A 24808-nucleotide genomic window follows, 5' to 3' on the forward strand; every position below is an offset into this window, starting at 1 on the left:
TCCAGATTGATTTTAATAGTTCTTGATAATTTGATAGCAAGTGTTTGCTGTGGTAGCCAACTTACTGGCATTCAGTTCCCTGTCTTTTTAAAAAGAGATATTTTAACTTTAAGCTATACAATTTCTAAAACTAGGAAAATTAATAACTGGGGGGAAAAAGTTGACTACTACACTGAAGATTTCATGGAGCACGGCTTCCAGTCATCTGATCATTTCAGATGGGCTGACGATGTTAGATAGAACCTCTTTATCAGCAATGCATCGCACCCCACAGCACTAATTTCCATAGACGACAAAACCTCTCTTTGCATAGATATGTATGTAAAAACAGAACATTCAGTACAGAGGCCAGAGTGCCATCGAAGGTAATTACAGGGACAGTAAAGTTCTTTTATGCCAGCAAAAACACTGGGTGTTTCAGGGAATTTCAGAACCTGATTTCAAAAGGATCATACAGGGAGGAACTAAAATTTAGCATGGTGGACTCCTCTACAGCATATACTTGTAAGTATGAGATTCTGTAAAATAGTTGAATACAATGATGTTTGCTCGATATAAATGACTGCTGGATGTTTATTTCAACAGCAGAAGTGTTAGCAGTTTCCTTCTACAGAAACAAAGAAGCAAACTAGTAAACACACATTGCGTGGCCTAGGTTTTGAATACTTAAAACAAAGTGATGTGTATAAATGAAGCTTCTAACTTGAGCAATAAAAGAAATATTACAGTTTTAGAGTATGGTCTCTCATTTTATGTGTTTTATGAGTGATTGTGTGTATATGTTTAGATAAGAATATAAAGTCAGGTATTTCAAAATTGTTTATTTCAAAAATCATGCATTACTAAATGATTAGTTCCATCATATAATAAGCTGTACTGATTTCAGGTGTAAGTTGTTAGTTTCTATGAAGCATTAACTTGATTTTATGAAATTTCTTCATTCTTTAATGTTATGCCTAAGCACAACTACACATATTACTTTTTTAAAAAAAGGCTTTGTTTTACAAACAAAATCTCACTAAGATAAAAATTTTTTCTAAATCTTATATGACATGTTACACGTATAATAAACACATTTAAATGCCAATACAACTTATGAACAGAAAGACCATCAGGACAAAAAAAATGGTTTTAAATACGTTAAAAGCCTGCATTTAAGAAAATGTGTTTATTTTCCTATTAGTTTGAGAAATTTCATTTAAATATTAGAGGAAATTGAATCTATTCCTGGCATATTAAATATCTGACTCTATTAATAATAATGCATTTAAAACCAGTCTACAAATTCAATCTCATAGATAAAAAATAGTCTTTCTTTAAAATAATCAGGAAAAAAGTTGGAGGCAACTTTTCTATGCTTACTATCTTACTATTCTATGCTTAGACAGTAAAAGTGTACACTAGTTTTATCCAGATGATATTAAAAAATAGGTAAATTAACACACAGTATTAAGTAAGAAAAAATAATTTTAATAAAACAATGGGAAATACAAATTAAAAGTATAGGAATTTTTATATCAATGCATGAAACTAAAAAAAAAAACCTAAATAAGGACCTAATAAATCAAAAATGGGGATACTCATAATCCAGTACTTACAAAGTGGAAAAAAATATTGCTTAAAATGTAAGGCAGGGTATTTACAGAAATCTTTGCCAAATATGTGTTCTCCATAAAGCACATGATAATTTTTTGTTTGTTTTTGTTATTATTTTATCTTCAGGTCAATGGAATTTTTCCACATATCTTACCACCACTATGAGAAAAAAATGATTATTGTTGATGTGAAGCTTGGTGAGTTTCTCCAATTTAAATCAATTTATACCTTCTCAGTTTAACTCATTTTTTCACAGGAAACTCTTTTTCTTGTCAAAACAGAATTGTAGTTCTATGGAATAGTTGAGGCTCATTTTTATTTCTACCAGTAAATGACCATGTGTGCTCTAATTTAAAGGGTCTAATTTCACCAAAAATGTTCTTAATTGGATTTAACTATAAGCAAGACAAATCTGATTTATCAACAGGATATTTTAATCAAATTCTGTCAAGAACTATACTTTAAATTTTCTTTAGAATTTACTCCTTTGGGGAACAAAAATATTTCTTAAAAGTTTGCAATTGTAAATAGGGAAGTGTTTCACTCTGTCACTCTATGTTTTGATAACTCTAGACATGGATGTGCTACTTAATGATAAATATTGTTGAATGCAAGACTGCAGACATTTCTCTTTAAAACCACTAGTTATTTTGGAAGTTCTTTGTCCTCACACTGTGAATTATATTTTCTTCATTTTGTCAGATGAAGTTCCAAAGTCTGCCTTTTCTATCCCCCTTTTAGAGGTATGAGAATTATAATTTCTAAAGTTTACCTGCTCTCCATCTTCCAGAATTTGTTTGAAATACTTTGTTTTCTGTCTCCTTGTTTTATCTCCCTTTTCCTTCATGTTGAAGACTTATACATTCCTTTACTATAATTTTAGTAGTGTTGGTTGGAAGAAGTAATAAACTCAGAAGTTCAATCTGTTTTAGTACTAGAAACTGGGTTAAATATCTGTGCATCTATCTCTTGGTTTCAATGTCGAAGGCATTACGAGGACATGGGGAGTGTTCCGTGATACTCCAGCAAAGTGGAGGTGCATATTGACAGTGAATCCAGCAGCAATGGAAAGGGGGAATGCAGGCATGCAAGGGACACGCAGTCCCAGGCATCTTATAAGATGAACAGCGTGATTCCAGTCACCAGGACAGTAACCAATAAGTTCCATTTCTTAATGGACTAGAAAACCAGAAAACGTCACCAAACACAGCTTTATGTGTTTAATTAGTGATCTATTTTTCTGTGTAAAATACATCTTCCACATAACTCTGTCACTAAATATTTATGAAGGAAGATTACAGGGAATGTATGCTGACACACTGAAACACGAATAAGATTAACTGGAAGTCTGAGCTGAACTTTACAAAGAGGAAGGAAGGTGGTCTGACAACGCATGCTTCCTGTGACTTAGGAAATACTTTCTGAGGGGCAGGTATAAGAAGCCGAAGGAGGATCAATCAGATTAACTGGAACAGAAAGATTGTGCACGCGTGCTTCTTTTCTAAATATTTGCAGTTCCGTTTTAGAGAAAAGGAAATTAGGCAACTGAGAGTTTAGTTAATACACCTAAGTTCACACAGCTAGTAAGAGCCTGAACTCAAGCACATGTCTGTCTGGCTTCAGAGCCTGGGATTACTTTAATACGCCCTGCCACCTCTCAAGAGCTGCAGGAGCCCCCTAAATGCCAGTGCGCCTGGAAATTAACCTTTGCTGTGCTTCTGACCTTGTGGGTGTTGCACACTAGAACTGCTCTGCTTTTGTCAAACAAGTCCATGGAATTTTTAAAAGAAAATAGGATGACTTATCAACAGACATGAACTTTAGATACACAGATCACAAATGTATGCTTGTAGATCAAGCAAGGTGACAATGAGGTATAAAAACTATGTGTAAAGTAGAGCTGGGAGCATAAGTCCAGGCCAGTGGAAGGCAGAGATGACCAGCAACACTGACAGGAAAGGCACACGAAGGAAAGAAGTCCTCCACCCTCCTCCCACTTCAAGACAGGCAGAGAGTCACTGGGGAATCTGTGTCTTAGAGGCCATCACAGAGATGGAGAATCTTGAAACCTGGACAACATTAACATAGTTCAGGGTCTGTCTGATTGACACACAGGATCATTTAAGTACCGCAGTCACTGCAATGGTTTTCTCAGCCTCCATCATTTCAGTGTTAATCATCCTCAGTCAGATTTGTTCTTCTAGAAAAAGACTTATTTTCATCACGTTATTATTTAAAGTCCTCAGTGAGTTATTCCTACCAACAGAGTAGAGCCCAGCACTGAAGGCCATCCAGAATCTACCTGCATGAGCAAACACATCCCTATAATAAATTCTCCCTTTGCTTTAATTTGCATGTATTTATATTTGCACTCCAGAGTCCTAATTTTGTCCCATCCTACAGAGATATTTAACAATCTATCCCTTGGTCCCCCTGAGAGCAGAGACTCATACAGATAGTGGAGTCCATCAGACCGCAGCACCCATAAGCTCTCACCCAAACCTGTGAATACACTTAGATTTGCTCCTGCTTTCCCCACCCCTCCCAGTTACAAGGAGAGAGTAACTTCCTCCTGTGCTTCTACCAAGACGTCTCAAAGTCCAAGCTCCCACATTCTGAATCCCTCCTCCTCCTCATTTTCCAGAAACCTGAAATTCTACTGATTTTCTCTCTTTCTCCTATGTCTTCATCTTCTGCCTGTGGTTACCATGGCCAGCCTCAGGCTGAACCACTCCCAGTATAACTTCGTGAATGATGTCCCCAGAGATGTGCGGGTCAGGATGGCCACACAGCACAGCCCTGCCTCTCCATCTCCAGTATGCTTTTCTATCTCCAGCTCTCAGAAGGAAGGAAGGAGGGAGGGAGGGAGAGAAGGAAGGAAGAAAGAAGGGAAAGAAAGTGCAAATAGTCTATACAAGCAGCCCTATGTGTGTCCAGGTCTCCACTTCCTCTTATTTTCTTCCTTCTTCCTGCCCTTGCCACTCCACTGAAACCACACTCACTGGGGTTATAGATGACCTTCTTGCTCCTGATGGACAGTTTCAGTCCTTTGTTCTTTGAATCTCTACCCATCTATCTCTAAGAGTTAGCCATTTTTCCCTTTTGATAGTTCATACCCTGGTCTCTGTGACACTTTATTATTCTGATTTTCCTCCTGCAAGCCTCTCTTTATCAGTCTCCTTCTGAAATATGTGTGTTCATTCATCTGTCTGGAGCCACCTGCTTTTCTCAGGTTACACTGTCTCCTGGACCATCTCCCCTTTTCTTTTGGCTTCTTCTATGTGTTTTATGAAAACTGCCCATGTTTACTTTGAGGTTGAATCTCTTACCTGAATTTGTTTTCCTTTCTTTCTCCCACCAGGAAGAGCCAATACATCAACATGTTTGGGAGGAGGAATTACCATAACATGTTGATGTATCCCTTCCCACTATTTGTGATGCCACCTTCCTCATCTAAGCCTGTACTGTCCCTCCCCTGGACTCCTGTGGTCACCTCCTAACTGGTCTCCCCAGTTCCACCCTGGCCAGCCTACAATCCGTTCTTCCACAAAACCAATTTCAAATGTTAACACGCCTATTCCATATTTTCAAACTTTCACTGACTTCCAGCTTCTTACTGTGAAACTGATGGTATGGAAGGCCTATGGTGCTTGGCTTCTCCCTCCCTAATAACTTCATCTCCTACCACACTCCTGCTGCAGTGAACACTTCAGAACCTCTTTGAGCTCTCCCTACCACACTGTGGACTCACACAGTGACCACATCCTCTCATTTTCTCAGCAAGGATTTGACCTACTGCCTCCTGACCTGGACCCAAGCTGCATCTCCCCTTCACTCAGCAGTCCCTGCTCATCCCCTAGGTTCCACTTCACCTCAATGCCTTCTCTCACCACCTCCGAGGTCTGGTTAGGTTCTGCTCCCGTGTGTACTCATGGGCCCTGTACTTCCTGTCCCAGAGTCCCCACCACATAAATTTTCACTGCCTGTGAGTGAGGATGGCAAGAGGAAAGACAGGATCTATGTAGACCCCTGGCAACCAGAACTTAACACATAACAAGTGTTCAACAGAGGCTTCCCATGAGTCAATAAAGACTGATATAAAACTATTTATCCTTAATAACTGATTGTAGTTAAGTGTGAATATATATTTAGCAAAATATTTCCAGCCCTCATTATCAAGTGTAGATTTAATTATTTTTAACAAGCATTTGAGTTTTTTCTCAAAATCCAGAATTAAAAACTTTCTATGCAATACATTGTCAGATAAAGCCTGGACATTGTCAGATAAAGCCTGGGCTGACTAAAGTCTACCTGAATTTTAAAGTCAAAGTTACACTGACCGGAGTGGGGAAAGTCAGGTAAGCAACATTCCACTCAGAATTTGCCCTTAAAAAAATCTTACTTTTTACTTGGCTATTTTCAATGTTTTATTTGGTTAACTACAAAGAGGTCAGCTCTTGTTCCATATATTGAGAGATCTTCCTATAAAAATGAATTACTGGACATGAGAAGACTTGGAAATTGGTGAATTCATTGTTGGGAGGCCCTACATGCAAAGATTTTTTTGGAAGAGCTGTATTTTTTTTAAGATGTTATTAGAGAATAGGTGAGCCAGATGGCTTCTAAAGTCACAACTCAAAGTGCGTATATTCCCATATTTTCAAAATTATTTATGACATATTTATGAGTCATTTTGTTCTCATCCCTCCTTCTTATTCCCACAATAGTTGTGTTCCATTAACTTCAAGAGCCCAGCCTTATTTTTTATGATTAAACTTTGTGGGTGCTCTAGAAATAGACTCTAACATATAGTAATTTTAAATGACTAAATTATACTAAGTAAATGCTGCATTTCTCTAGAAAAATGAGCAGGCGGAATTGTTGGATTTGTAAGATGTGCAGAGATGAATCTAAGAGACCACCTTCAAAGTAAGTCACGTGTAAATTCTATTACCACTTCAATGCATATTTTTCACATGATAAGTAGGTGTATGTTTATTCAACTTCTGTCAATACATTTTGCTCAGAAAGTAAAATTTGCATTTACACATGAGTAATTCCACCAGAAGGGTAATCATGTATTACACTAAAGTTCCATTTTCATTATTCATGGTTTACACTTGAGAATTCAGCAAGTTAATGTTTTTAGAGAGTCTTTTATGAACAAATATTCTTAGATTTTTTTAAGTCCTATATAGCTAAAACTTTACATGTTAAGATGAGATTTTTTGATCCAAAATATTTACATAGTTCAAGTCCTGTATCTACAAAGTGCCAGACCTTATCCCTGGTTGGAAAAGGTGAGACTGGAGGGATAACCAAATGCTCATCAAGTGTCCAGGTCTCTTCTACATTTCGTCATAACTCAAAACGCAGCTGTTTGGATGGGGCAGTGGCTACACTAAAGTGGAAAGTGTAATGCCTAAGGAGGGTAACAAACCATTTGAATGGATTGCCTCACCTCAAAGAGCCCCCAGGTGGAGGATCCCTGTGAGGTTAGCCAGGGAGCCCAACCATCTGCATGGAGACTCGGTTGTGGACACAAGCCTCCACCCCCATTACCATCGGAGATCCTGGAGTGCAAGCTCCCTCCCTGAAGTGCCCAACATCCAAAGATGCTGACCAACTACCACATTTATGGGGAATGGAGAGTCTCTGGCGGTGGGTGGGAGAAGTGGGAAGACCCAAAGTTCAGCATTTCAACTGACCAGCTGACGCTGCTGAACTGTACAGACCTGTGTGAGAAGAAAGAGGAGAAGGCTGGTTTGGGGACAGCTTCCTTCGCTTCTGCTGATAATTTTCATAGAGCATCACCATCAATGCTTGGCTTCCTTCTACCTGTCCTGGAGACCCATCCTCAGGGAAGGTGAAGGCCAAGGAAAGAAAATTCATGTTCCTCAAAAACCAGGAGATAACGGTTACTTGATAAATGCTTTATATTCTTGACCTGACTTAATTTTCATGATAACTTTGTAGATAATAAAACGGAAGCTTGTAAATTTTAATTTAGACTAGTAGCTGTTGAGTCCAGCATAGGAATTAGAACCAAGGACTGTCAGACTCCAAACACTCCTCATTCCTCTCCGCACAATGTCGCAATGGCTCAGATGTTTCCGTATCTGTTTGGTACCTGCTCTCTCTCTACCCAGAAGAAGGAGGGAGCACAGAAGTGGAGCGTGTTATCAGAGAATCTGGTAGATGCGGGAACAAATCTGATAAGGATTATTCTGATAAGGGAAAATGGTAGCCATGGGAGAGCATGAAATAGGAAAAACCACAAGCAAAACTGGGATTAAACTAAAACCAAATTTAGCTTCACAACTTTACCCCTCACCGTAATCACCCTAATCGTGATGTATCTCCATAAATCTCATGCCCCTTGGAGGCACAGGAATTCCCTTGCCAGTGATCACCAACACCAAACTCTGAGCTACCCCAAGACAGCAACGGCCTCTCCTCCCATCATAAAGGTCTTCTTCAGTCCTACATGATGACTAGGTCTGCTTTACACCTCGTCAAACGCTTTTCATCTCACTGGATTGAAAAGGTTATTTTAGGCTTCTGTTTTTAGAGTTCTAATAAGAGAACAATGAGTCAGACACCATTTCATGGAAATGTTTGTTGAAAGTGATCTCCACGGCAGTGTACTGTTAAGCCTCAGCAATGATGCAAACAGTTCATCTAGAACTAGCAAACGTCATCTGAAGGCTCAGAAAACAAAGGATATTGGACCATTTTAGGACTCCCAGCATTTTCCATGTCTCAGATTACTTTTTTTAGCCTCTTTAATATGCCTTCATTGTGTTAAGTACCTGATGGCTGTCCCCTCAACAATGAGTGCTGAGCTAACTATACCAGGTAACAGCCAATGGGCAGTGCTTGCTGATATCTGTAGTGGCCTTTGATTAAATGCAGTCATTAAAACGAGGAAAATTAAGAACGTATCATAAACTGAATGGCAGTGAATGCACTGAATATTTTAAAGGGGGGAAATAAAAATGACTCACAGGTAAGAACGGTCACTTACCAGTTCACCTCAAAAAGACCACGAAAATGAACAGAAATGAAGTCTGGAAGCCTGTATCTTCCATGGATATTTTCAAAACCATAAATAGCTTTTCTCATATACTGTTTGGATCAAATGTAACTTGACATATCATTCGGAGTAATAAAAACTAAAACCCTCAATATGTTAAAAAAAATCAAATAACCAACCAAGAAATATTTATACACAGTAAATATGGAGTCACTAACCTTATCACGTGAATGCAGGCCAATAGGTCTTCTGGATAAACTCTAAGATTCTAGTAAACACGTGGGCAAACACATGGCTGGTGGCAGCCGCACAAGACCGACAATCCTTTTTAAAGCATTAACTCCTGTTAATCTCGCAAGGAATTACCTTATCCGTGGGCATGGCAAGCCTCAATGACAGCTGGGGCATATTGGGTTTTATTGGTAAAAAATTGTAAGTTATCAAAACACTCATTGAGAATAATTACATACACTATGGAATGCTCCCTTGTAGATTACTGCATGGTCACTGCAAATGATAGTGACTATGAGTGATTATAAACTTAAAGTTATAAATTATAACACTATAAATGGTTATTAAGACAATTGTGAAGACAGAAAAGGCTGATTAAAAGGGTGTGTGCATGTGTGTATATATACACACATATGTATGTGTACATATAAATATACACCCACACACACATAAAACATGCACACAAACACACATACACACATGATCAGAATGATTACTTCTCAGTTAAAAGCACACAAACATGCCTACAACCAAAATACTAAAAAGAAATACATCAAAACATTAACAATGGCAATTTGGGGTACAGAGACTATAGATTGTAGAACACTGGTTCTTCATCTTTTTAAAATTCATCTTAAAACATCTTATCAGGTTTTCAAATTTATTCTACTTTTATATTTTTATCATTCTAACCACTTAAGAAAAATAAAATGTAAAAGATCACTGGGAAACAAATTTCCATCCAAAACTATACAAAAAGAGAGTACAACTATATTGTGACATTATTTTCAAGACAGCGTATTTCTACTTACAGAAAAAAAAAAAAAAACGCTTGAGAATATTTTAGTGCAATGAGAACCTTTTGTTTCTTTTCAAAGCCTTACTCTGGAAGAGGTATTACAGTGGGCCCAGTCTTTTGAAACACTGATGGCTACAAAATGTGAGTATCATGTGTATGTCATTTGTTAATAACTAGTCAGTTTTATGCTTGGAGGAAAGGAGGCACTTGATGATGTACATGTGCTGCTCTTCTCTCATCCTTCTAAATGGCAACTGCCAGTTAAAACAAGAAACCTGAAAATAGTTTGTCGTGTCAACCACTATTATTTTCGTTGGTGTTAATTAAAGCAAGATTAGTCACTGTGTATGTTTATTTTTCACGAGTTTGTGTGTAAAATCCCATGGAAATATGCTTAAATAGTAACACATACTGAAATATACTGCCTTACTGCAGCTTTCTAAAGTTATAATTTAAAAAAAAAAAAACTGACAATTTGCTGTTCTCAGTGTCTTGAAAAGTAGAATAAATTTGAGTTTTGATGTTCTAAAACTCCTCAAATTTTGCTTCTAACTTTATCAGTGTCTGACTGAAGTGGGACTTTATATAAGTCCATATTTAGTTATATGTGTCAGCATTCAGATTGTATAAATGGCAATAAGTCCATATTTAGTTATATGTGTCAGCATTCAGTTCAGTTCAGTTGCTCAGTCCTGTCCGACTCTTTGTGACCCCATGAATCGCAGCACGCCAGGCCTCCCTGTTCATCACCATCTCCCGGAGTTCACTCAGACGCACATCCATCGAGTCAGTGATGCCATCCAGCCATCTCATCCTCTGTCGTCCCCTTCTCCTCCTGCCCCCAATCCCTCCCAGCATCAGAGTCTTTTCCAATGAGTCAACTCTTCGCATGAGGTGGCCAAAGTACTGGAGTGTCAGCATTCAGATGGCATAAATGGAAGATGATAGCAGTGTATGTGAGGAAGATAAAGTCAGAGGCTCAACACAGGAAACTGAAGGAGCAGTCAACTGTGCTTGGTTGGGAAGTTGGGAGTCTGTAGGGAATGATAAGGGGCTTCTTAGGTGGTGCAGTGGTATAGGACCCACCTGCCAGTGCAGGAGATGTGGGTTTGATCCCTGGGTGGGAAAGGTCCCCTGGAGAAGGAAACGGCAACCCACTTCAATATTCTTCCCTGGAAAATTCCATAGACAGGAGAGCTTGGTGGGCTACAGCCCATGGGGTTGCAAAGAGTCCAACACAACTGAGTGACTGACCACACACACACAGAGAAGAAATGATAAACACAGAAGACAGGTACAAAGAACAATTAGGGGAAACTCAAAGAAAATTCCTTTGTTTGCTGAACTTGGCAATTTTTTCAAAATGCCATTTGTTCCCCTCAAATGTCTGCTAATGATTTATATCTCTTTTTACTTGAGAGTCCCTGTTAGCCTCTCTGTGATTGTTGAATCTGTTCATACCTATTGACTGCGGAAGTGGAGTTGGCTGTGCTTCCAATTTGGGCTTCCCACGTGGTGCTCGTGGTAAAGAATCCGCCTGCCACCAGTGCAGGAGACACAAGAGACTTGGGTTCAATTCCTGAGTCAGGACGATCCTTTGGAGTAGGAAATGCAAGCCCACTCCAGTATTCTTGCCAGGGAAAGCCCATGGACAGAGGAGCCTGGTGCACTGCAGTTGTTCTGGGCAGGGTACTTCCTGTCCCTAGGGGCTCGCCACGCTCTTCTGACTCCAGTGCTCCACCTGGTCCTGAGACAGCTATCGCTGCCTGGCCTGCAGGGCCACGGCGCAGGCGCGGAGGCCTGGCCCCGCCTCCTGGACCCTCGGCCAGCCACCCTGGCTCTCATGGCCCGGCAGGGCTGGGACCCATGGTCCCGGGCTCCGTCACTCCCTGAGCCCACCTGATGCAGCAGCCCTTCCTGGTGAGCAGGGAAGCTCACACCTTCTTTGATGCCATCACTCGCCTCTCACTTTTCAGAGGGACCTCATAGTCTGTGATCCAGTTTGCCAGCAAGATTGCCGATTTTAAGATACTCTTTCTGGTCAGTTTTAGGACACTGGTATAGGAGGAAGAGATAAAGGTGTAAGTTCAGTTGACTACACTGACTAATCCTCTGTTAATAATTTGGAGTTCAGTCCCAACCACCAGCTATCCACATTGTGCAACATTGCCAAGATTAATTTCCCTCCTGGAGTTTATTATTCTTCATCTGTAGAATGGTCTGATGTCATCTCTCCCTTCAGCATTGCTGTGCAGGTTAGATATACACCCCCTCGCTCAGTGCCTGATACAGATGAGGCACACAGTGATTGAGAGTTACTTTTCTTAGTAAAAAAAAAGTGCTTGTTTTGAATATCATTCCTTTTTCTCTGCTGCCTACTCAGAAGTCCAAAATCTCCAACTTGGTTCAGCTCTGTACCTTACCCCCGTGCTCTTGCTAACACGAACCTTCAGCTCTGTCCCTTAATGTACTGTCTCACCTTCTACATCCATGACTCCCTGGTCCAGCTCTGCACCAAGTCTTCTCTAGCTCCTTACCTACTCTGCCCATCCTTAAAGGAAACATTCAACTGCTACGTTCTCCTCTTGGAAAGCTCTTGGAAATATTTTTTTTCTCTCTTCTATTAGCTAATATCATTATTTACTTTGCTTCTAATTATAGCTGTTTTGTGTATTGGGTTTTTTCCCATATCCCCTTTCTCACTAGATTATAAATTCCTAAGAGCACAGATCACTTCTCATTCACCTTTCATCTTTCCTCCCAGAGGCCAAAAGCGTGCTTTGTGCCTAATGGGCATGCAATAAATGTTTAATGAATAAATAGGAGGCAAATGCTACTAAGAAAAGATCAAAACACCAAACCATATTATGTAAGAGTTTCTGTGCCAGTCTTTTCAGCCTTACAAACAAAGTAAATGAAGTTAATTACTTGGGAAAAAAACTTCAAGTGAGATCTTGGCTACACTTAGCAACTTCAAGATCTAGCATCATGAGACTAAGTCTAAAGAAATAACGAGCACAGGGAGACAGCATACTGCTCTTTACAGAAATCACCAAAACAGAGTAGGAAACTTACCAGAAGTTGAATTACTGTGAAACTCATGTACAAATTCAACAATCACACAATTAAAAGCTGATAAAACAAATCCTTTTCTGAGACATGCAATCAGAAAGATAAAACTAAGAATATAAACATTAAATGTGCCAGAGAATAGAGTGTGTTTACATTAACCAAGGACAGGAGTAAAATCTTCCTCTAGCTAAGACGTGTAGATGCCTCCATATAGATTAAAAGACAGTTTCTAACAACATGTAGTTCAGAAATCCACAGGGCAAAGTTTCTTTCAAGGGGCAAATTTTGAGCTGAGGCTTAAATGACTCAAATTTTTGTAATTTGATAAAGAGTTCTGACTCTAAGTATGTTAAAGATAGGGAACAGTTTTAGAAGAAGTAAAGACTGAGTGCTTCTTTCAATGAAGGTATAGGATTCCTCAGGATTTGCTGTGAAAACTGGTCTCATTAAGAAATCTCCACAGTGAATTAAATAGAAAGTACCCTTCAAAAGATGATAGAAAGTCCTTCAAGTTTCCAAACATCAACAATTTTATGAAAAAAAAATAAATTATTTTCAAATGGCATAAAAGTAGTAATAACTTTTTGAATGGATCAGGAAAAAATTTGTCTGAGCTATTTACTTATTGCCCCATAAAAACAGCTGAGTATTATCAAAGATTTTTCCTTGAGTGAAGCTGACCTAAAACATGTCATTGCACCCCAAACTACTGTCAGAGTGAGACGCATCGCTAAGATGTAAAGTAGAAAGAAAACCCTGTGGGTATTTCTGAAGGCTAAATCCAGTAGAACTAGAAAAGACACAGAAATGCACATTTGAAAAGACCAGGGGGCCAATGACCACCTAAAACCTGAGGGCTCTACAAGCTGGAAGGTCAAGACTAAAAAAGAATTAAAATCAAAACTTTGCTTAGCCAAAATTTTTATTATTATTTTGATTAGAATGTTAAAGAGTGCAGAAGGCTCATACATATATTTACTGACCAAATCTCAAAAGGTGAGGATAGAGGTTTATTTATGTTCGAGTAAACATAAATAAAAATAAGTTTGAAACTGCAACTAATGCCCTTGGATGAGTCATTCAATCCTTCAATGTGTTGGGCTACCTTTCAGGCACCAGACAGAGCAGGGAGAGGCCCTGAGGGTCACTGTGCTCAGCTCATGTACACCCTCTAGAGGGAGGAGAGAGACAAACAGGCAAGGCAATTAATAGATAAACGAATTCCAGAAAGCAGTTAAGTGCTTTGAAGAAAATAAGCCAGGCTGTATGACAAAGAAAGGCAGGAGTAAGAAGGAAATTCAATGACATGATTAGAGACAAACTGTAGGACGGTGTAAAATTTTGAGCTAAGAACTGAATGACAAGGAGTGGCCAGGAGCACTGGGGTCAGAGAAACCCAGGCAGAAAACAGGCCCTAAAATATGAGTGAGGTTAGCATCTTTAATCAACCAAAAGAAATTTAGTAGGACAGGAGCACAAAGCCTTACAGGCCACGTGAACAACCTTAAACAGCAGAGTAATGACCATTAATGTACTTTTATAAATACCCTTTGTGGTGGGGGAGGGGGGTAGTAAGGGAGGAAAGGGTATTAAGAGGTACAAACTTCTAGGTGTAAAATACATAAGATACAAGGATGCAATGTACAACACAGGAATATTACCAATATTTTATGATAACTTTATACAGAGTACAATCTATAAAAATATCAAATCATTATGTTTTATCCCTGACAGTAATATAACAAGTCAATTAAAAAGTTAGTAAAAGTACCCACTGGTTCTCTTCTGAAGAAAAGAAGCTGAGAGACTAGTTAGAAGGCTATTTCAATAAACCAACTAGGACTGGAATTCAGTGGGGAAGACAAAACTAGGAGTAATTGGCATATAGATGTTAATCAAAGCCACAGGGCCATGAGATCACTTAGAGGGAGAGTTTAGAGAGGTTGGCAGAGATCCAGACAAGGGGCTTAGGTGCACGGGAATATTTTCAAATCCAGAGATGAGGAGGAGTTTGTGAAGGAGGTAGAAAAGGAGGGTCAGGCAAGTGAAGGATGACCAGGACAGCTTATTTTCACTGGAGGCAAAGAAGAGAGCACTTCTGGAGGTGTACATTGGCTAAGGCTGCAGGAGAGTCAGGGAAGAGGCAGAAGGAAGGGTGACCACAGGGAGTGGCAACATGGAGATCAATGGTGCCCTGACTAGAGGAGTCTGGGGGTTGTTACTGGTTTTGCTTGGGAAATAGAGCAGCACATTTGCAGATGACGGCAACCCTTAGTGAGGAAGAAACTGATGGCATAGAACAGAGGGGGGCGCCATTGTAAGAGCTAAGGAGAACCACAGGGTAACTGAGAAAGCAGAATTAGGTCGGAGCTACAAAAGAATTGTTTGGCCAACCCAAAAGGAGCTGGGATCCTTCCCCTCAGGAAGAGAGTTAGAAAGGGCAGGTACAGTGGAGGGGGCTTGGTTGATTTGCTGCAGGGAAGATAAGGGAACCTCCGCCTAATTACATGTGTGTTCTCAGCTAAGTCTGAGGCAGCAAACTGAGGAGAGGATCATTTGGCATTTTAAAAGGGTCAGTTCAGTTCAGTTGCTCAGTCGTGTCTGACTGTTTGAGACCCCATGGACTGCAACACGCCAGGCTTCCCTGTCCATCACCAACTCCTGGAACTTGCTCAAACTCATGCCGATCGAGTTGGTGATGCCATCCAACCATCTCCTCCTCTGTTGCCCCCTTCTCCTCCCCACCTCAATCTTTCCCAGCATCAAGGTCTTTTCGAATGAGTCAGCTCTTCGCATCAGGTGGCCAATGTATTGGAGTTTCAGCTTCAGCATCAGTCCTTCCAATGAATATTCAGGACTGATTTCTTTTAGGATTGACTGGTTGGATCTCCTTGCAGTCAAGGGACTCTCAAGAGTCTTCTCCAATACCACAGTTCAAAAGCATCAGTTTAAAAGGGTAGGAAATCATTTCTTGCGATTTGAGAGAGGCACAATATTCCTGGAAGATAGCAGGATGACTATCACTCAGGGTGATACTGAGTGCCTATTTTAAAATTTTCAGTGATGATTTCAAGTGAGAAAGCATGTTGTGTATTTTTCCGTGGCCTGTTCCCATTCACTCGGGCACAAACATGAGAATAGACATGTAGTTAAGCACTTTTGGATCAGCATGTGTTCTGACTCTGAATTAAGATGGCGTCTAATTTTGGTCCAAATCATCCTTAAATGTATAGAATGCTGCCCTCGGTTTCTCAGTAGTTCTAGGTACCGCGGACAGCCTTGGGGACACCAGGTGGAAAGTGCAGGCTTATCGTACTGCTGGAGGCACAGCAGCTGCTCCACACCATAAAGGGCTACCTGCTGGGGAAGCTTCATCTTGGCAGAGGGTGGACACTGCAAGTCACTGAGGGACACTGTCATCCCTCCTGGGTGTCCCCTCAGCTCTCCACATCTGTGCCGCTCCCTGGGGACTGGCAGCTCCCTGCACCATCCTTTATTCTGGTCGCCCTCCTCAAGCTCATACTCCCAATGCTGCCATACCCAGTCCTTCGTCCTTCCTGCTTGGCACTTTTGGTTTCTCTAACTTCTCATGCAAAAGCTCACCTTGCAGGGAAAACAATAGAACAAAACCTGGCCTTTTCTAGACCTCACTGTTCTGTTAGTACATCTTCTATCTCTCTCTCAATAAACCAAAAGTAGCAACAGTGCCTCCTATAAGCCTCTGGTCTTTGGTGCTTCCTGGATGCTGAATAATTAGAGGCAGTCTCTTTACTTTCCTAAACCTACAGACAGTCTCTTTAAAATACAGACACATGAGGGATCCAAAAGCCTGGACCAACATTTCCTTATTGGGACCAACATTTTCTTATCTGCTATCTATGACACAGCAGGTTGGCACAGGGCATGCAAAGGTGAGGGCGGGGCAGTCCTCTTTCTCAAGGGGCTGGCAGATGAGAGGACAGTAAGAAGTAACCCAGCAAACAGAATAGACCCTGACACAGATGGAGATAGAATGAGAATGAAAATAAGTGTGGATGATGTGCTGTTTGTCAAATGACAGGAAGTACCTATTTAACCTACTGGAGGGACAGGGGCTTCAGAGAGATTTTTTTTCAGAAATTGAGATACTGAACCTGGATCTGAGATCGGGGTACAAAGCCCGCCACAAAGAACTGCATACACAGCAGCATGGTGGTCACATGCTGCCTGGCCAGGAACAGCAAGGCTCACATCACGACAGTGTTCAGGGGTGACAGGAGGAGGCTGGAGAGGTGGGAACTAATCATTAGAGCAATGGGAGAGGCTGAAGGCTATAAATAACAGGGCATGGCCAGATTTTTGTTTTAGAGATTTTTCTCTAGTAAAAGTGCAGGAAAGACTGAAAGCAGATCGGATGGATGAACTTAGACTTTTTAAGGTTAGAGAGTTTACAAATACTCCCCTCAAATCATAAACAAAAGTAACATATAAAAGTAAACAGAAGATAATGCCATAAATAAAACAGATAGTGTCTTTAATATACAAAAAGATCTAAAAATTCAAGAATACACTAACAATGCAAAAGAAAACTAGACAGAAGATCTGAAATTCACAGAAAGAAAAGAAATGAGCTGGAAGAAAGAAAACACGCTTAAGCATTAATATTTTAAAATACACATTTAAATAATTACAAGTCACTGGTTTTACACAATCTGATTGGAATGGAAGGAGTGAGTGGGCATGTCAACACTGCTGTTACTAATGAAAAATAATGATATCTTTCTGAAAGAAATATTATAATAGGTATCAGGAATCTCTAAAAATATTACATCATCAATCTAGTAATTCTACTTTTTCAATTCTAAGGAAATAATTAGAGATGTAAAGATTTATAACCCAAAATGTTCAATTGTAGTACAAGTTATAAAGGGTAAATAAACATTCAATAATGACAACTTGGCTAAATATAATACAGTGCAGCAGCCCCTGCAGTGGACCATTGCAACCTTGAAGAGTTCAGTTTAGTTCAGTCACTGAGGAAGGCTTTCTTATCTCTCCTTGCTTTTCTTTGGAACTCTGCATCTCTCTTTTTCTCCTTTGCCTTTAGCTTCTTTTCTCAGCTATTTGTAAGGCATCGTCAGACAACCAATGAGTCAGTTATTTGCATCAGGTGGCCAAAGTATTGGAGTTTCAGCTTCAGCATCAGTCCTTCCAATGAATATTCAGGACTGATTTCTTTTAGGATTGACTGGTTTGACCTCCCTGCAGTCCAAGGGACTCTCAAGAGTCTTCTGCAACAGCACAGTTCAAAAGCATCAATTTTTCAGCACTCAGCTTTTTTTATGGTCCAACAATTCAAAAGAATCAATTCTTTAGCACTCAGCCTTCTTTATGGTCCAACTCTCATATCCATACATGACTACTGCAAAAACAATAGCTTTGACTACACGGACCTTTGTTGGCAAAGTAATGCCTCTGCTTTTTAATATGTTGTCTAGGTTGGTCATAGCTTTTCTTCTAAGGAGCAAGGGTCTTTTAATTTTAAGAGTAAACAGGAGAAAAAAAAGCAGTAAAAAGAAAGTGTTTGCAAGAGTAATACAAAATTGCTTTCACTGTATAATGTCGATAGGGTAATTTGAGAGTGTGTCTGTGAAGATGAATGAATACTGTTTAGAGAGAAAGTTAAACATGAGCAAAAGACTGAAAGAGCAAAAGGAACTATATCAAGTTGTTAAATTCTGTATTTAGAAAACACTTAATAGTACTTTAAGTTCTTTTGCTGTACAATAATACAGCAAAGAGAAGTTAGGAGAAAAACCAGAAATGATTAATGTCATAGAAGTCAAATCAAAGAATTTTGATAAAACAGACTTATTTTAAAACTTCAGGCAGAGGCTGGTAGAATTACGGAGCTCATTTTCCCTGGTGGTTTATATTAAAAATAAAATGGATTCAATATTGCTTTAGAAACATTTCTGATGGCAGACAGCCGCACAGCTCACTCTTAGGATTTAATGCATGCCATGAGCCTTGCCGCCTTGCAGAAAATGGTCCTGGGATAGATGGGCCACCATTCTGACCCAGACAAGAGCAATGTCACGTTAGTTTCTTACATTGAGATACCAGCATGTGTCACCTTGTGTATCATGGAAATACTAATTTTGGTGACTAATTTATGAAGAACACACTAGGGAGCACCAAAGACACCACTCTCATTCTTCAAGGAAAACAGTGTACACTACGTGTGAGATAAGCCTAGTTCTTTCATCTTCTCAGCTTAATGAGCAGTTCTGCTGTTTATCCCTATTACTCTGCTCAAGCAGAATCGAGGTCTCTGCAGCAGAGTGCTCAGAATGGAGCAGAACAAGCCACACTGAGCTGCATCACCTGATTTGGAAAAGGCTTTCCCACATTGTAATCCTCTTGTTGTAGAGTCAATAGAAAGGCTAAAGTAAGCATCTCAGTTCTGACTCTAATATAGCTTGGATTCCTGGAACTCTTTTGTACAAATGCATTGTAGGCTGCTTACCTTGCCTAACATAAAAAATTATCATATTAAAGACAAAATCCTATAAAACATACCCATCATGTGAGCACTTGTTCTACAAATCAATCATATCAGAAATCTCAGACAAGTTCAAGTGGCCCCAGTCAGCTTTCACTAGGTTATGATACAGTAACACATGGTACGAAAACCCCCTAATTTATTACAAGAAAAATGCCTTTCTTGTTCACACTACACAATGACTGGGGTCAACTGCAGCTCTGGTGCAGGTCTTTTACTCTGGCCTTCAGACTAAAGGAGCAGCTCTCCCAGAGTATGTCCTGCTCACAGTGGGGAGAGGAGCAACGGTGGAACCACCTGATGGGCCTCGAGCCTGCTTTCTGACCCACACACGGCACTGTGCGTCACTGACACAAGGTCGGTGAGCAGGGCTGATACAAAGGGGACACGAAAGTACAATTCTCCTACAAGAGGGGCAGGGATAGTTGAGAACTATAACCATCTACCACATTAGATATCTATAGAAAAATACATGTGGCAACGCAGAGATGGCTTCATCAGCAGAGGACTTGGGAATATTGAGAATTGTTGAACTACTTGGGTGGCCCCAAAAGACCCCCTCCTCTGCTCAATCAGGAGGGAAGTTAAGGAAGACACAGATGCAGGCAAGTTCTAGAACAAACTTTTCACTATAAAATGAAACTAAACATAAAGACAAACTCAAATTCAGAATACTATAACATGGAATCTCATAGTGGTTTCCAAATTATCCCTCGACCCCACTCCATCCACTCAACCCATGCAACCAGACCATTCCAGGGTCTGCAGATTTCATCTGACAGCTCATTTTTCCTCTATTCCACGACTCGTTTATTTTAGGATCCTGTTTTCTCTTCCTAATGAAGCACTCAGTCAAAATTTCTCCATGTACAAAATATAAAAAATTGCTTTTTATTTTCTTAAATAGAATTCCAGTTCTTTCAATGCATACTGCAAATTATTGGGTTCCAGCTTTACTTGTTAGGCCAGAAATGGTTTTCTATTTTGATTTGTTTTGTTTCATGATGTGCCTACCCATTCAGCTCTTTCTCTAACAGGAATGCCAATTGCTACATCTGTATTCTCTGACCCCAGTTTTCTGTACCTGTGATGCGGTTAGACACATCTTAAACTGCTGTGAAAATAAACATTCTTGGTTTAAGTTTAAGGTATATTCCCCATTTGGTAGAAATATTGAACCCCATATCCTTTCCTGTGTTACATTTTTATATATGCCCTACCCTCATCTCATCTGTCCTCTCAATTCAAACATGCTTCTTTTGAACCATCTTCTACCCAATGTTCTGAAGGCTACATACACTTGCTTCCATAATAATAATGAACTAAGCTCTAATTTTGTGTCTTCCTAGGGTAGCACATTTCTTGCAGATCAGCAACTTTCTTGAACTCTAAAGTTTCTTTAGAAGGCATTATTAAAATCTGTCTCCATTTGAGTTTTTCTCGTGAACACAAAATACCTTAATTGTCATCTTCATTTTTGTATATGTGCTAACAAGCAGTAGAATCCAGGAGTCAAGGAGCCTGGTTTCTATGCTGCTGCTGCTGCTGCTGCTACTGCTAAGTCACTTCAGTCGTATCCAACTCCGCGCGACCCCATAGATGGCAGCTCACCAGGCTTCCCCATCCCTGGGATTCTCCAGGCAAGAACACTGGACTGGGTTGCCATTTCCTTCTCCAATGCATGAAAGTGAAAAGTGAAAGTGAAGTCGCTCAGTCGTGTCTGACTCCTAGTGACGTCATGGACTGCAGCCCACCAGGCCCCTCCATCCATGGGATTTTCCAGGCAAGAGTATCGGAGTGGGTTGCCATTGCCTTCTCTGGCTTTCTGTGCTAGGAAACGCATTAGATCCCCTGTCTCATGTGAAGATTTAGGAAAATATGATTTTACTCACCATAGCCATTCCCTCTGATTACTATTATTTCTTGTAACAGTTAATGATTCTAAGTTATTATTCATCAAAAGCCTATGTTTCTTCACATATTCAATATGCCTACATACCTGTTTCTATCACTATCAATGGAAAGTTACCCCATTATCTACATTTAGCAATTCAGTTTCTCAGATGTGCCAAGAGACTTCCTAGCCACTAAAAGAAGTTTTATGTTTTCCTCAGAGTGTTCATCCTTAATCTTCACAATACTTGATCTCCTCAAAGATTCTTACTAAAGTGTTAGATTTCTGAAAGCTCACTTAACTCTCTTCTTCAAACATTAGCACCCACAGAATAGTGGCTTAATGGAGAAAGTTCCTCCCACATGTCTGCCCTTATCTTCCCACTTCAGAAAAGAACAGAGCACAGAACGGCCCTCTCTGGCATTAAGTATCACTTAATGCTTGTTCTGCACATCCTCACTGTGCTGTTCTAGATTCTGGGAGAGTTTCCAACACCCCATCTGAATGCCAGTCATTGCCTATTCCTTCATTTCTGGTGTGACCCATAAACAATGAACATGAAGTTGAATTGTTCATTATCCATGTTCTCCTGCTTTAATTGCATATGAGACACATCCCAGGCTATACAGCCTGACCACTTTATCATATTTACATGGATTGGATATTTTCTTTTCAACCTTAATCTGCCTGTTTAGCTTTAAACCTTGCTCTTATCTTCTAGTTTGTCTTGAGGTTTTAGATTTTTCATCCCAGTTTCATGATCAGAGCTCTGTCCACTGATCCCGTTTAAGTCCTGTTTCTGGGTCCCTGTGACCTATCCCAGCCACACTACTAGGCATCTTGCTGAGTTACACAGAATAAAGGGATGAAGGAATGACCCCACCACTGATTGGTGTTGTCAAAACACGCTTCCGATGCATAGAACTAAGTGAGATGTGGGATGTGTGTGTGTATCATTATATAATATATTGTTAAATAACTTGGGGGCTCTGATTCAGGCATTAGTTTTAAATTGTACCACATATTGTTCAGACTTTTTTTTATGATTTTGACCCATGAAAATAAACTGATTTCTCCTCTACTTCTAGATGGTCCGGTGGTCTATGCAGCATACTTAAAAACAGAGCACAGTGATGAGAATATTAAATTCTGGAAGGCTTGTGAAACCTACAAGAAAACTGCCTCACAGTGGAGCAGAACTTCCAGAGCAAAGAAGCTTTATAAGGTTTACATCCAGCCACAGTCCCCTAGAGAGGTAACCGTACCTGACTATGCTGGAAACTGGAAATCAGTACCTCCCAGGAAAACATTAGTGTCTATCAAGCACACATATGGGCCAGCAGTCTACACCCAGTACCTCCTATAATGCTATGAAGTCACTATTGTTAACCTCAGTTTACAGATAAGAAACCTAAGAATCTGAAAAGTTAATTTATTAATACCTTCTCCAGTATCACACAGCAGTTAAGAAGGAAAATTAGGCCTGTCTGGCTCCAAAGCCTCTCCTCGTTAAATTATCTTAATTCTCAGGAAAGTATGAAAAGAAGTCCTTATAAGTAGAGCTGACTGTGCTACAAGGACCTACGGATACACATACCATAGTGGTGACTTTCCTAGCAGGGTGGGCAGAGTCTGGCCCACCCCACCAGGGCTCCTGCTCTGTTTAGTTTAAAACCAGCAGAGGGGTCACACTGTTATTCCTGCCCATCACTTACAACTGCAGAAAGAAAAGAGAGTTACGATGAAATAGATACACTGAGACTCCTCCTGGTGGAGAGAGAACCAGGAGTGAAAATTCTGATCATGAGGATGAGGACAGATGGTTTATGAGATTCCTGTCTCTCAGGAGAGTCTGACATTAATTGACTTGTTCCTCAAAACTCATGTCTGGAAAATATTTGGTTTATTGAAATAACCACTTCTCTCCCCTATGTCTCTACTTCTCTTCACTTTCTTCCCATTTCAGGAGATGGTCAGTTAAATCAACATCTATGACTATTTAAGGAAGGTAAACTTTAAAATAGCACCAACTTCCCTTTCCTTTAAAAGAGGACTCCATCTCATAAACTTCCTTCTTTGCAGACTCCACTAACAAACCACTTGCATCCGCCTAAGTAAGCAGTGGTTTCTGAGATTTCCCTGGTCATGGGCTTCATGTTGTGTGTGTGTGTGTGTGTGTGTGTTTAATCTGGGATGTGGAGTTGGATGTTTATTTTTTAAAAAGCAAGGAGCTTATCTCATACAAGTCTTTTAAGATGTCAATGAAAGTGCAGACAAAATTACCCTATTCCACTGAAAAGTAGAGCAGGAAATAAACCTTTCCATTCTATTTTCATCTTCAATTATGCCTACTTATGCTTCACATGTAATTTTACTTTGCAGATTAACATTGACAGTTCAACAAGAGAAGCTATCATCAAAAATATTCAAGAACCCACTCAAACATGTTTTGAAGAGGCTCAGAAAATAGTGTACATGCACATGGAAAGGGATTCCTATCCCAGATTTCTGAAGTCAGAAATGTACCAGAAACTTCTGAAGACTATTCAAGCCAACAACAATCCTTGACCACCACTCAAAAGTTTAAATTGAAGATGGTATACAGAAAGTGTTGGTTTTGTTCTTCTCGTATAAAACTAAATAAACAAAATCAGAAATAGAGTAGAAAAGAAATAGAAGAAATCAAGCCATAAATTGATTTCTGGTTCTCAAACAGAATCAGATCCTGAAAGGACTACAGAACTCTTATAATGTCAATAACACAATTTATGGCACACCTATGTAGCTCATAGGTATATATATATTAAAAAATATATATGGAGAAGGAAGGTCTTTCTTCATAAATAACATGTAACATAAATAACAAATAAATATGAAAAAGGGATTTGACTGTACAGATAAACTGAATGGTAAAGTTTTTATTGTACAAATCAACTAAATGATAAAGTTTTTACTGTACAGATCAACTAAGTGGATTTTTTAATTAATGAAATTTTGCTGTCATAATGCACAGATAATTCAGTTCTTTAAAAATTGTAGCTATATGAGTTGTGTCTCTAGCATGAATGTATTCTTTAAACAGAGTGCTTATAGTAACTTTATTAACAACTAGTAGACAAACCCAGTGCTCAGAGAATAATCAATAGTATTATATCATGAACAATATAAAAAGATGTGTTCTTGAAGGATATTTTAAAATTTTCCTGATATTATGTTCATAACTCTACTTCTATATAATATATATCTTTCTACATGTGAAAAATTCCAAATGAGTCTAAGCTATTTAAATGCATGAATTTCCTCATTTATTTCTGTACTTATATTGCTATAGGGTAGGAAATTTGGTTCCTATATTTTGAGATTTTTTTTTTCTCACAATGTGAATCCATCACTATCCTGATAATCAATAAATACAAATATACACTAAAAACTTTATAAGTCTGCTTTTTTTTTCAAAGACATGATCCAGTAATTTTTCCAGCTAAAAGACTGTTTATTTATTTATTTATTTATTTATTTATTTATTTTTAATTTTTACTTTACAATTCTGTATTGGTTTTGGCATACATTGACATGAATCCACCACAGATGTACATGCGTTCCCAAACATGAACCCCCCTCCCACCTCCCTCCCCC

General features: G+C 39.5%; 1 protein-coding gene across 6 annotated transcripts; it reads left to right on the top strand.

The window, feature by feature from the left end:
* Positions 1 to 353: 353 nt before the first annotated feature.
* Positions 354 to 24338, top strand: RGS13 (regulator of G protein signaling 13). 6 transcript variants are annotated; one of them, XR_005724898.1, is made up of 8 exons: positions 354 to 504; positions 1723 to 1793; positions 2299 to 2339; positions 5881 to 5954; positions 6457 to 6525; positions 9742 to 9803; positions 22261 to 23180; positions 23555 to 23634. XR_005724898.1 is itself a non-coding variant. In XM_040262885.1 (8 exons), the coding sequence occupies exons 2-8, from the start codon at positions 1727 to 1729 to the stop codon at positions 23738 to 23740; spliced, it is 666 nt and encodes a 221-aa protein (XP_040118819.1). In that variant the 5' UTR covers positions 354 to 504; positions 1723 to 1726; the 3' UTR covers positions 23741 to 24338. The 6 variants fall into 6 exon arrangements, 5 of the variants coding, with proteins under 5 accessions (XP_040118819.1, XP_040118821.1, XP_040118820.1 ...); XM_040262885.1 differs by having other exon boundaries at positions 22261 to 22427; positions 23555 to 24338; XM_040262887.1 differs by lacking the exon at positions 2299 to 2339 and having other exon boundaries at positions 22261 to 22427; positions 23555 to 24338.
* Positions 24339 to 24808: the final 470 nt, after the last annotated feature.

Source organism: Oryx dammah, unplaced genomic scaffold, assembly GCF_014754425.2.
Source record: "Oryx dammah isolate SB20612 unplaced genomic scaffold, SCBI_Odam_1.1 HiC_scaffold_21, whole genome shotgun sequence".
Taxonomy (NCBI): Eukaryota; Metazoa; Chordata; class Mammalia; order Artiodactyla; family Bovidae; genus Oryx; species Oryx dammah.

What these genes read in the sequence shown, in the direction of transcription:
- RGS13 (XM_040262885.1), top strand. Translation starts at nt 1,727, where the DNA reads ATGGAATTTTTCCACATATCTTACCACCACTATGAGAAAAAAATGATT. An exon ending in TTTCTATCCCCCTTTTAGAG is followed by an intron (nt 2,340 to 5,880) that starts GTATGAGAATTA and finishes GGACATTGTCAG; the next exon opens with ATAAAGCCTGGGCTGACTAA. An exon ending in ACCGGAGTGGGGAAAGTCAG is followed by an intron (nt 5,955 to 6,456) that starts GTAAGCAACATT and finishes GCATTTCTCTAG; the next exon opens with AAAAATGAGCAGGCGGAATT.